This window comes from Lepidochelys kempii, chromosome 4 (assembly GCF_965140265.1).
Source record: "Lepidochelys kempii isolate rLepKem1 chromosome 4, rLepKem1.hap2, whole genome shotgun sequence".
NCBI classification, from domain to species: domain Eukaryota; kingdom Metazoa; phylum Chordata; order Testudines; family Cheloniidae; genus Lepidochelys; species Lepidochelys kempii.
The window spans coordinates 136,245,681-136,259,407 of record NC_133259.1 but is presented as its reverse complement, the minus strand read 5'-3'; the positions used below and the strand labels follow the sequence as shown (position 1 = coordinate 136,259,407).

The following is a 13,727-nucleotide window of genomic DNA, read 5'->3' as shown; positions in this document are numbered from 1 at the left end:
AGAACATCTGGGGGGGGGGGGGGGTAGGAAAAAACAAGAGGAAACAGGCTACCTTGAATAATGACTTAGCCACTCCAAGTCTCTATTTAAGCCTAAATTAATAGTATCCAATTTGCAAATGAATTCCAATTCAGCAGTTTCTCGCTGGAGTCTGGATTTGAAGTTTTTTTGTTTTAAGATAGCGACCTTCATGTCTGTGATCGTGTGACCAGAGAGATTGAAGTGTTCTCCGACTGGTTTATGAATGTTATAATTCTTGACATCTGATTTGTGTCCATTTATTCTTTTACGTAGAGACTGTCCAGTTTGACCAATGTACATGGCAGAGGGGCATTGCTGGCACATGATGGCATATATCACATTGGTGGATGTGCAGGTGAACGAGCCTCTGATAGTGTGGCTGATGTTATTAGGCCCTGTGATGGTGTCCCCTGAATAGATATGTGGGCACAGTTGGCAACGGGCTTTGTTGCAAGGATAAGTTCCTGGGTTAGTGGTTCTGTTGTGTGGTATGTGGTTGTTGGTGAGTATTTGCTTCAGGTTGCGGGGCTGTCTGTAGGCAAGGACTGGCCTGTCTCCCAAGATTTGTGAGAGTGTTGGGTCATCCTTTAGGATAGGTTGTAGATCCTTAATAATGCGTTGGAGGGGTTTTAGTTGGGGGCTGAAGGTGACGGAAGCTGTTTGCCTTTGTCTTAGCAACATTGTTCCATGCACAAGCACTAGGTAGCACAGCGCAGGTTTTCAAAATGGTGCCATTAACCTTTTACAAATACTGATGCTTTTAAACTGGTTTCAACCGACAGCTTTGGAACAGCTATTTTCAAGGAAGAGACCCCCTGTGTTGTACACCCACAGTTGTTCAGTACCGAAGAACAGCCACATCATGTATATATTTCAGTGATCTGATTTCCTGGAAGACTTGAGGAAGGCAAACTGAGCAATAGAGCAAATTTTGGCTCTATTGTTACGCCTCCAGAGCTAAGATTTCTGAAATTAATTCATGAAGTGGCTTTTTTTTAACTGGTGCTGAAGAAATGTGGGTGTGTGGTGCTGGTGGCATCTCTCTTTAAAATCAGCCATTTGGGCAAGCCGGCTTTTCTTAAGGGGCCATTGAGCACTCAAAGCCCCAAATTAAATTTGCCATTCTTAAAAGTGAAGTGGGTTGTGATTTACATCCCAGGAGAGTGACCTCTTCCATTTATTCACAGATGGGATGTGCAGTGTAGGTGATCAGGTTTCCCAGTGCTGTTTGCCATTGTGTCCCAATGCTAACCTGAGGAGAACACCATTAAGGGTGAGAGGGGAATTCACTCTTTATGATCCATTCAGACTTCATTGTGTCAGTTGAAACTACTTTATGTAGGCCAATAATGTAATGAGAGTCTAATGTATTGGTGGCTTTTGTGATGTAGACCTCTGTCCATTGGGAACTAGTTTGAGACCCTAAACTCATTTCTTATAGGCCAGCAGTCAGCCATTGGATGGCAACAAATTTCAATTTGTTAGCAGTTTGAGGCATATCTGGAAGTGTGACCTACAATTGAAAGGATCTTTATGCCATTATTGATCCCTGAATGCCTCTTTCATCAAGGTTGCCTCATCTTCATGCCTGAATTGATGGCTTGCCAGGAGCATTAGAAATACATAATTTGTGTATGCACTTATGTATTTTTATTATTAAAAATAAACAACCATCAAATGTGCTTGAACTTAAAATTCTTTGTTAGATGAACTGAAAATACTTGTTATGAGTGCCAGTATGAGAGAAATTAAAATATAAACAAACAACGTAAGGGAAAAATAGATTCCACTTTTAAGTTTTTCAGATCTAATAAATATAAGATGCAATTAGTTACGTAGGTAAGAAAATGTTTATTTAATGAGTTACAACATAAGTCTCCTTTTAAGCTTGATTTTTGTTTTACTGCATTTATTACATTAAAATTTTTTAAAATTTTTAAATTTTTATTTTAAGCATCAGCTAGGGTAAATTCTCAACCTTTGTATTAGACTGACTCTTATTTTATACTTACAGAATCTAAATAACTGAATTTCATGTATTTGTTTTTGACATCAAATCTTCATTCTGGAGTGGGGTCTGCCAAGATTGAATGCCTTACCTCGCATGTTGGGGTACAGAGACTCTCTATGAAATTGCCATAGCATTTTTTGCGATTCATATAAAGGTAAATGGAAAATACCCCACAATTTATGCAGATCTATGCAACTAAGTACAACTTTCCAAGTGAAAACCAGGAATAGGTTATGTATGACTATAGAAATGTCTATAAAAATGATTCACTGGAAGATTTTTAGCTATATTGTGCCCCTAAAAAAACTATTGTAATTCGTCTACAAGGAAGGATCTCATATGTAGTAGGTTTCGTGTCTCGTTGGTTCTACTCCTTTACCAATCCATTCCCTATTTTAGTAGAACCTGTTACGAACACCTCGAATGGAGGTTGTTTGTAACTCTGAACAAAATGTTATGGTGGGTCTTTCAAAAGTTTAAAATTGAACATAGACTTAATTAAATGTGAAGCAGGCTAGAAAAGCTGTATGTAAGCAGGCCTGGCAGTGCCGCTCCCCAGGCAGTTTCAGACAGAGGTACTTACTCCTTTATCCGTCATGTGCCAACATGTCATGTGTCATGTAGTAGTTGGGTGGGAGAGAGAGGACTTCTCCCTGAAGCAGCTTGAGGAATGGAGCTACGAGACCTGCTCTACAGCTATCTTCTTTAAACAGAAAAGCACAGGTGGGGAGAATGAGCATAGACCTGACAAGCCAAAGATGGCTTGAGGGCAGGGCCATCCTTAGGCATACGTGGCTGCATAGGGCACCTGAAAATTTGGGGCACCCCGGGTCTTCGTGTCCACCCCCCTTTTCCCCCCCACACCTATTCCTATCCCTGTTCTGACCCTTTCTGCAGGCTCCCATCACAGCTGGCTGCTGCAGCCTGGTAAGTCTTCCTCCAGAGGGGATCTAGTACTTAAAAGTGAAAAAGCCACCAGCTTGCCAGACCTATTAGCACAACATTGAAACTGTTAAAGAGCCATTCAAGTGATAATGTAGTGCCAATCTTTAAAAAAGGGAAGAAGGAGGATCCTGGGAACTACAGGCCAGTCAGCCTCACCTCAGTCCCTGGAAAAATCATGGAGCAGGTCCTCAAAGAATCAATCCTGAAGCACTTACATGAGAGGAAAGTGATCAGGAACAGCCAGCATGGATTCACCAAGGGAAGGTCATGCCTGACTAATCTAATCGCCTTTTATGATGAGATTACTGGTTCTGTGGATGAAGGGAAAGCAGTGGATGTATTGTTTCTAGACTTTAGCAAAGCTTTTGACACCGTCTCCCACAGTATTCTTGTCAGCAAGTTAAGGAAGTATGGGCTGGATGAATGCACTATAAGGTGGGTAGAAAGCTGGCTAGATTGTCGGGCTCAACGGGTAGTGATCAATGGCTCCATGTCTAGTTGGCAGCCGGTATCAAGTGGAGTGCCCCAAGGGTCGGTCCTGGGGCCGGTTTTGTTCAATATCTTCATAAATGATCTGGAGGATGGTGTGGATTGCACTCTCATCAAATTTGCGGATGATACTAAACTGGGAGGAGTGGTAGATACGCTGGAGGGGAGGGATAGGATACAGAAGGACCTAGACAAATTGGAGGATTGGGCCAAAAGAAATCTGATGAGGTTCAATAAGGATAAGTGCAGGGTCCTGCACTTAGGACGGAAGAACCCAATGCACAGCTACAAACTAGGGACCGAATGGCTAGGCAGCAGTTCTGCAGAAAAGGACCTAGGGGTGACAGTGGACGAGAAGCTGGATATGAGTCAGCAGTGTGCCCTTGTTGCCAAGAAGGCCAATGGCATTTTGGGATGTATAAGTAGGGGCATAGCGAGCAGATCGAGGGACGTGATCGTTCCCCTCTATTCAACATTGGTGAGGCCTCATCTGGAGTACTGTGTCCAGTTTTGGGCCCCACACTTCAAGAAGGATGTGGATAAATTGGAGAGAGTCCAGCGAAGGGCAACAAAAATGATTAGGGGACTGGAACACATGAGTTATGAGGAGAGGCTGAGGGAGCTGGGATTGTTTAGCCTGCAGAAGAGAAGAATGAGGGGGGCTTTGATAGCTGCTTTCAACTACCTGAAAGGGGGTTCCAAAGAGGATGGCTCTAGACTGTTCTCAATGGTAGCAGATGACAGAACGAGGAGTAATGGTCTCAAGTTGCAGTGGGGGAGGTTTAGATTGGATATTAGGAAAAACTTTTTCGCTAAGAGGGTGGTGAAACACTGGAATGCGTTACCTAGGGAGGTGGTTGAATCTCCTTCCTTATAGAGGTTTTCAAGGTCAGGCTTGACAAAGCCCTGGCTGGGATGATTTAACTGGTAATTGGTCCTGCTTCGAGCAGGGGGTTGGACTAGATGACCTTCTGGGGTCCCTTCCAACCCTGATATTCTATGATTCTATGATAAAAGGAGTACTTGTGGCACCGTAGAAACTAACAAATTTATTAGAGCTGTAGCTCACGAAAGCTTATGCTCTAATAAATTTGTTAATCTCTAAGGTGCCACAAGTACTCCTTTTCTTTTTGCGGATACAGACTAACAAGGCTGCTACTCTGAAACCTGTCAAGTGATAATGAAGCCATTTAACAGGCATTTGCCAGCCCCCAGGTGTACACGGTCAGTTTCTGAATTTACTGACAAAAACAGTTGTGCATTACTGTAATATTTACTCAGAACATGTTAGTCTACAGGACCTTAGTTTAAAACTTGCTTTAAAAATATTTCATTAGTGTATTACTGAAGATTATAAAATCACATCTCTAAAAAATCCTTGCATAGATTTTTAGATGCACAGTCTGAGTATTCATCTTTAGCCTTAAATGCTTGGCTCTTCAGACATATAGTTTTTTAAATAAATCCTTCAAAAGACTACCTTTGTCTAAAATACACATGCGAGCCTGGGCTGCCATTGGGCATAGGGGCACCAGTTTAATAATACTGCATAGGGCCTCATAAATCCTAAGGACGGCCCTGCTTGAGGGTGTGGGGGTACGGCATAATTACAAGAGGATTATGGTTGAGGATGGGGTGATAGGCAGAGATGACCTCCTTGATATACTCTTGTTATACTTGATATACTTTTTGCGAATACAGACTAACACTGCTGCTACTCTGAAACTTGATATACTCTGTGGTGGTGTGAAATATGGAATGAACAGTGATTGGTGGTTAAGGAGGATGGAGATGCCATGCACAATTCCCTATTGCTGTAGTCCCTCAGACCCTCAAGTAGTACTCCTAACACTCAGTCGGGGTGCTCCATGCCATGCTGAAGATGTGAAACATTGGTTCTCTCTTTTTTGAAGATCGTTTCCTGGTGCCGAGGTGGCCTGTATCTGATGGAGCTGAGGAGTTACATTACTGAAGTCTGAGAGTGAGGAGATGGGAATGGCTATGGCAGACTATGGAGGAGAGAAATGGGGGAATATTGGGAATTTGGAAAGACATCCTTTCATTGATCCCGAGTGTGGATAGGGGACAGGCTTCATCTTCCACAAGCAGGAATCTCATTCCTGCAAGTTTTGTTGGAGCTGTTATTCCTCAGAAAACAACCAAAGAGGGTGGTTGGAAGGAAAATCTGCTTCAATAGTGGAGCTCATGGTGTCACTCTAGAGTTGTGTCCAGTTGCTGTTGTGCCCATCTCTGCAGTTACAGTAAAAGGAGCCGGGGGAAGAGAAGAACGGTATCTGAATATGGCTCCAGAGCAGAGCTGTGAATTTCACTGCAGAGTCAGTTACAAGCTTTTTCTCCTTGGTTATAATTGATTGTCTTAGTGTGGAGGTGTTTATCCTCCTCTCCCTGCAACCCATTTCCCATAAATCTCAATGAAGAGACTAGGTCAGTTTCATCCCTGGAATAATTCTTTACTTGAGTTACACCAGAGGTGAATTTGGTCCTGAATGTTTACATAACATATAAGTTTCTGTAGGAGTTGCAATTTTCCCCATCTTTCTGGCACTTTCTTTAGACATTTTCTCACAAGGGCGCTTTATAAGATTCCACAAGGTCATTGAGAGCTTGTGTTTGCATTTTTATCTTACCAATATGAAGCATCTGCTCTGCTGTCCCCTGGTATATCAGGTGACTTTTTTTCTTCCTACTGTCGGTTGCAGAGAAAAGTCAGGCTTGCTCGACCCGGAATAAATTAGTAAATGCTACTACAGAGTTTCACTGTCCCTCCCTGCCTTTCAGCTGAAATGTTATGTGGCAGACTCACTTATCTCTTCAGAAGCAAAGAAAATCACTTTGGATATTGAAAGAGAAATTGAAGCCACAAAAGAGCATATAGGCCATCCCTGTCCATATGACCAGTAGCTCTAAATTAACGTTGTTTTTGAGAACTGTTTCACAGACATTTAATGTAAATGAACTGCTCTCAGAATCGGTGTAACACGTCTCCATTACCTTTTCCAGGACTTAGGTCAGCCATAACTCTTGCTTTGAGATTAAGCCTATGTGACGTTATTGACAGAATCTCTAACCGTATAGATCACTGTTGCAACCACTGTTATATATTTGCAGCAGATATTGTACAAAGGTTGTTGTATGAGGTGTCTGTGGGAAGGTTATGATTTGCTGTTTATGATTATGCTATCTGTATATGTGTATCTTTTTTGTAGTTGAAGTTATGAATATTGGCTCTAAACTGTCTGTATTTCAAACTTATTCTATGCTTCTGGGTGACACCCCAGACAAGTTGGTGTCAGCTCTGCCTAGCCTGCTTGATGGCCCATTAAGGACCATCAGCTATACAACTGACCCATTGAGAGAAGGCAGATACACCTTGTGACTCAGCAAAAGGTGTGCAGGGATATGCCTGTGGACAGAACTCTAAGGTATTTTTTTGCCACGTGCTGGAATGATTGTCTTTGGAACAAAGAAAGAAAGGCCCCATGACAAGAGACTATAAAAAGCTGCTGCAGCTCCTCCATCTTGTCTTCAATCCTGCTTCTTACCTCTGGAGGGACTTTGCTACAAATGGAAGCTCTACACAAAGGACTGATGACCCATCCCAGCTGTGGATGTACTCCAGAGATTTGATTTGAACCTGCAATTTATTCTATCACTGCTACAAGCCTGAACCAAGAACTTTGCCATTACTGTATGTAATTGATTCCATTTAACCAATTCTAGCTCTCATCTATATCTTTTTTCCTTGTATGAATAAACCTTTAGATTTTAGATTCTAAAGGATTGGCAACAGCGTGATTTGTGGGTAAGATCTGATTAATATATTGACCTGGGTCTGGGGCTTGGTCCTTTGGGATAGGGAGAACCTTTTTTCTTTTATGGGGGTATTGGTTTTCATAACCATTTGTCCCCATAATGAATGGCACTGGTGGTGATACTGGGAAACTGGAGTGTCTAAGGGAATTGCTTGTGTGACTTATGGTTAGCCAGTGGAGTAAAACCAAAGTCCTCTCTGTCTGGCTCATTTGGTTTGCCTTGGTGTGCAAAGGAACCTCAACCTTGAGCTGTAACTGCCCTGCTCTGAACAATTTGTTCTGAATTGGCACTCTCAGTTGGGTTCCACCAGAACCAGCATCGTTGCAGCCTACTAGGGAGAGAATCAGATTCAAACAGTGTTATTTCCTTTTTGTTTTTGGAACGTAGTCTACATGGCGTGCTGCATCAGGAGCCATTTCTTCTCCTACTCTTGAGGATGGGATGAATTCTTTTTTCACTGCTAAGCCATGAAATGACCACTTAGCATTTTTCAGCCTCTTTGCAGCCTTGGGTACCAGTTGTCACTCATCTGGCAGCCCTATTACTCAAGCCCTGGCTCAGCCTGAATGTCACACGTTTGGCTAAATCTACTGGTTCTCAAGCTGTGGGTCAGGACTACGTTTTAATGGGATCGCCAGGACAGGCTTTAGATTTGCTGAGGCCTGGGGCCAAAGCCCAAGCCCTATTGCCCAGGGCCAAAGTCTGAGCCCCACCGCCTGGGGCCAAAGCCTGAAGGCTTCAGCCCTGGGTGGCAGGGCTTAGGCTTTGGCTTCAGCCCTGGGCAGTGAGGCTCAGTTTACAGGCCCACCGTGTGGGGCTGAAGCCCTTGAGCTACGGCTTTGGCCCCCTCCTGCCCAGGGCTGTGGGGCTCCAGAGGGCTCAAACTTTGGTCCCCCCTCCTGGGCTTGTGCAGTAATTTTTTGTTGTCAGAAGGGGATCATCGTGCAATGAAGTTTGAGAACTGCTGGGCTAAGCAATGGGCAGGAGCTGCAGTTGTGCATTCTGGAAACTAGAGACCACTGTGACATATGGTTTTTGGACACCCTTGGATGCCTGTGTGCTTCCTCTCTGGTTACTGACACTGATGGATTGAAGCATCAGCGGCAACAAAAGGAGTTGCTGTCAGTGTCTAGTGTCAGAGGACAGTAGGTGAGGGGTCTCAGTACTATCACCAAATTTGTCTCCCAGCTGAACCTCAGATCCCTTATCTTAGTCCCAGAGAGACCTCAGCAAGACCCTAAACCCCCAGAGACATGCCCCGCTCCTCCACTGGGAGTGCCTCCTTCCAATCCCCAGTCCTTCAGAGATCCCAGCTGGACCCCAAACAACTGCCCTTTTGGCAGAACCTTGCTTCCCAGACAGACCCTAGCTCCCCTCCCAGATGGCTTCTATCAACCTACACTAGCTCTCCCAGATGTCTCAGCCCCTCCCTAACCCAGAAAGAACCCAGCAACACCTAGACAGCAGACATGCACTTCAGCTACCCCAGACACTCTCCAACAGCACTCCCCCTACGCTACCCCAGCACCCCAATACACTCTGTCTAGATTGGCTTGGGTTTGATGCTTCTCTTCTGGACTAGTGCTTTTCTTGTCTTAGGGAGTAATTTTGTTTCAGTTGAATCTCAGTATAATACACTACAGATTTCATTTTACACTTTCATGCTGGTGTGATTGGAACGGGCTGCCTCGCCTGTGAAGCTGGTTCCAGGATTACTAGGAGCTTAGACAACTGCACGGATTCCCTCTTGATGTATTATAGAGAAGAAATGTGACTCCAACCACAAAATAGCTTCATCTGGTGTCTCATGAAGGCAAAAAGCCCTGTGACAGGTGTTTTTTGCAGGCGCAAGGCAAACTTATTTTTTCCCCAAGAAATACCCTAAACATTTTTCAGGGTCCTACAGTTACATATATAAACTTCAAAAAGAACAGGAATATTTGTGGCACCTTAGAAACTAACAAATTTATAAGAGCATAAGCTTTCCTGGGCTACAGCCCACTTCATTGGATTATAGAATGGAACATACAGTAAGAAAATACACACACATACACACAAGGTGGAAATTGCCATACAGACTGTAAGAGGCTAGTTAATTAAGATGAGCTATTATCAGCAGGAGAAAAAAACTTTAGTACTGATAATCAAGATGGCCCATTTAGACAATTGACAAGAAGGTGTCAGGATACTTAACATGGGGAAATAGATGCAATATGTGTAATGACCCAGCCATTCCCAGTCTCTATTCAAACCCAAGTTAATGGTATCTAGTTTGCATATTAATTCAAGCTCAACAGTTTCTCGTTGGAGTCTGTTTTTGAAGCTTTTCTGTTGCAAAATTGCCACCCTTAAATCTTTTACTGAGTGGCCAAAGAGGTTGAAGTGTTCTACCAGTTTTTGAATGTTATGATTCCTGATGTCAGATTTGTGTCCATTTATTCTTTTGCGTGGAGACTGTCCGGTATGCCCATTGTACATGGCAGAGGGGCATTGCCGGCACATGATGGCATATATCACATTGGTAGATGTGCAGGTGAACGAGCCCCGATGGCGTGGCTAATGTGATTAGGTCCTATGATGGTGTCACTTGAATAAATATGTGGACAGAGTTGGCATCGGATTTTGTTGCAAGGATAGGTTCCTGGGTTAGGGTTTGTGTTGTGTGGGGTGTAGTTGCTGGTGAGTATTTGCTTCAGGTTGGGGGGCTCTCTGTAAGCATGGACTGGTCTGTCTCCCAAGATCTGAGAGTGTGAGGGATCATTTTTCAGGATAGATTGTAAATCTTTGATAATGCGCTGGAGAGGTTTTAGTTGGGGGCTGAAGGTGACAGCTAGTGGCGTTCTGTTATTTTCTTTGTTGGGCCTGTCCTGTAGTCGGTGACTTCTGGGTACTCTTCTGGCTCTGTCAATCTGTTTTTTCACTTTAGCAGGTGGTTATTGTAGTTTTAAGAATGCTTGATAGAGATCTTGTAGGTGTTTGTCTCTGTCTGAGGGATTGGAGCAAATGCGGTTGTATCTTAGAGCTTGGCTGTAGACAATGGATTGTGTGGTGTGTCCTGGATGGAAGCTGGAGGCATGTAGGTAAGTATAGTGGTCAGTAGGTTTCCGGTGTAAGGTGGTGTTTATGTGACCATCACTATTAGCACAGTAGTATCTAGGAAATGGACCGCTTGTGTGGATTGGTCTCGGCTGAGGTTGATGGTGGGATGGAAATTGTTGAAATCATGGTGGAATTCCTCAAGGGCTTCTTTTCCATGGGTCCAGATGATGAAGATGTCATCAATGTAGCGCAAATAGAGTAGTGGCGTTAGGGGACGAGAGCTAAGGAAGCGTTGTTCTAAGTTGGCCATAAAAATGTTAGCGTACTGTGGGGCCTTGTGGTGGTTTCTGGAAGATCACCGATGGATTGTAGTTTCCTCTATACCAACATTCCACACACAGATGGACTACAAGCTATCGGGAACAGTATCCCCGATAATGTCACGGCAAACCTGGTGGCTGACCTTTGTGACTTTGTCCTCACCCATAACTATTTCACACTTGGGGACTTTATATACACCTTCAAGTCAGCGGTACTGCTATGGGTACCCGCATGGCCCCACAGTATGCCAACATTTTTATGGCTGACTTAGAACAATGCTTCCTTAGCTCTCTGTGAATTGCACAATGCTGCATGAATAGGGAAAGATAATCTCCTGACTCATGCAAGTAATCGTCTTATGTACAGAACATGATATTTCATTGCTACTATTTTAGCGTGTAAAACTAGAAACGTTATGCACAAATTAACTTTCCCCCTTTGCACCTCCAGCTACAGCATGTGTTTCTTATCTCATTAGTTTGGGCCAGCAACTATCTGCTTTTACAGATATTGCATAGTACATTACAACTTAAATGGCTCTGTACCTCAAAGGATCATGAAAATAAATTTTTACTTCTCTCTTTAAAAAAATGATTTTAGCCTATTGCTACAACACCACCACACCGTGGATGGAAGGAAGAGTTGTTAAGCCAAAGCAGCAGTGGGACCCAGATTTCAACTGCCAGTGGGATCTCCTTGGGAGAAGCAATCCGACAGAGATCTGCCGTTAATCAGGTATTTCAAATATACCTTTAGTAGATCGTTGTTTATCCAAATAGAATCAGACAAGGAGTTCACTTACCTGAAATCCTGTGTATCCAGGTGAGAGATCTGTAATGCAATTGATACATGTTGGGAATACAGCCAAAGACTGTGATCCTGCAAACATTTATGCATGTTCCTAACTTCACATAATGTTAGTGGTCCCATTGAAACTAATGGTCCTCTTCACTGTCTAAAATTTAGCACATGCATAAGTATTTGTAGGATAGAGGCCTATTTTTGGCTATTGAGGGTTTTCTGATGAGAAAATGGTTAATTTTTAGTTTTTAGTTATCTTAAATTAGTTTGTAAGTTCTTCGTGTCAAGCATGATGTTTTTAAGTGTTTGTTGAGTACCAAGTACACTCTTGATTGGTTCCTCTGGGTGTTCCACAATACAAATAATAAGAAAATTAGTTTTCTTACTTACATCTTTTATTTCTCACAAAGGAGGGCATCCACTGGTCTAAATATGACTTTTGGATTAGACTTACTCATTCTACCATGATGGAATCAACTTCAGCTTTTTCCCCTCTGCTTCTTTCCTTCTTTGAGTTCAGACTTTTGCTGGTGGATTGATGCAACAATCTTTAAAGCAACACACTTTAATGCCATATGATTACTTCCAAAGAACTACATGAACTAGTAGAAAACAGTTAATAAAACTGTAGTAAATTATAAGATAAATAGAAAGAAAGGAATAACACCAAAAAAACTCTCAATTTTTATCAGGGACATTTTGATTTATAAGGCAAGTCTGTAATTTTACTTTATTAAAATAAATTACTCAATACATTAGCCTAATACTTCTGTTAGAGTAGGTATGGTGAGTATTACATTAAAACACAGCAATGTCTTAAATATCTCTGTCAAGTCCCTATTTTAAATTTAAAAATAAAACACTAATTTTTCAAAAGCAATAATTTTTTTCTAATGTTTGCCATTAGAGGTATGATCTAGATAGCCATCCAAAAATATTTTTTCCTACTTTGTTGATTTGTGCATATGTCAGTCAAGATCCTACAGATGTCAAAAGTGGCTTTGGAGTTTCAGATAGGTCAGGTGATGACCAGCTTGCACAGTTGAGAGATCATGTGGAATTTTTTTTATTACAGAGCTGGCTGTTTGTTTCATGCAGCATATTACAATAAAAACTGTTCTATCTGGCACTTTGCCAACCAGAAAACTCTATAAACAGGCATTTCTGATCTTCATTGAAATTCCAGTTTATAGTCCGGTTGGTACAGGTCTGGCAGGGTGTTGGGGCACGGGAGGGGTGTGGAGCGCAAGCTCTGGGAGGGAGTTTGGGTGTGGGAGGGAGCTCAGGGCAGTGGGTTTGGGCACAGGAGGGGGTGCAGGCTGTTGGATCTGGGGTGGGGGCGCTGACCTCAGGGGGCTCCCTGCAAGTGGCGACCTGTCCCAGCTGCTCCTGGACAGAGGCATGGCAGGTGGCTCTGTGCGCTGTCTTCGCCCACAGGCGCTGCCCCCACAGCTCCCAAGGCCATTGTTCCCAGCCAATGGGTCCTGTGGAGCTAGTGCTTGGGGCAGGACGGGGGCACTGTGCAGAGCTGCCTGCTATGCCTCCACCTAGGAGCAGCCAGGATAGGTCGCTGCCTGAGGTGAGTGCCCACTGCATCTGGCACCCCAACCCGCTGCCCCGAGCCCCCTTGCGCATCCAAACTCCCTCCCAGAGCTGCACCCAAACCCCCCAGCCCCGCACTCAAATTCCCTCCCTCCTAATTAACTGGCATTTTGCACTTACTGGCACCCCCCATTTCCCCAACATGCCAGATAAAATAGCTTTTACTGTAGTATGTTTCCTTAGCAAAGCCATAGTGGTATTCAGGTGGGGAGGTTTTTTGTTGATTCTGTGACATACCCAGTGTACAATCCAGACTAATGAGTACCTGTGTGTCCCCTGCCCTCTAAACTGTGGTGCCCTTTACACGGCTTTGCTGCTGTAGCCTCCAGTCTGGAATGCTCACAAACAGCCTCCCACATACAAGTCACTCCCAGCTATGTCAGAGTGTGTGCTGTAGCCAACCAGCCACACATTGGTTCTTACCAGCTTTGGTTATAATATGGGGTGACCCCAACACACCACCAGTCCTAGATTTCCCCCCAGCAATGTATGTCCTGTATTGCCCAGCCCTCTCCTGGACAATACAAATTCATATAAAGTCTGTATTTCTTTAATAGAAATAATATGCACACTTTGTTACCCCAAATTGAGTTTCCCAGACACTTCCATTCAAACACATTGGATTAGATAAAACACTAAACCAACTTTATGAACTATAAAGAGA

At 43.4% G+C, this 13,727-nt stretch overlaps 1 protein-coding gene across 10 annotated transcripts in view; it reads left to right on the top strand.

The window, feature by feature from the left end:
• Positions 1 to 13,727, top strand: part of ALMS1 (ALMS1 centrosome and basal body associated protein) — a 130,942-nt gene that overhangs the window by 22,565 nt on the left and 94,650 nt on the right. For 9 of the 10 annotated variants that reach the window (XM_073342984.1, XM_073342983.1, XM_073342985.1 and 6 more), the window contains exon 2: positions 11,261 to 11,395. In XM_073342984.1, coding sequence (XP_073199085.1) covers positions 11,261 to 11,395 — 135 coding nt within the window. Of the gene's footprint in view, positions 1 to 11,260; positions 11,396 to 13,727 lie in introns of those variants that run through there. The other variant, XM_073342987.1, reaches the window with a different exon arrangement.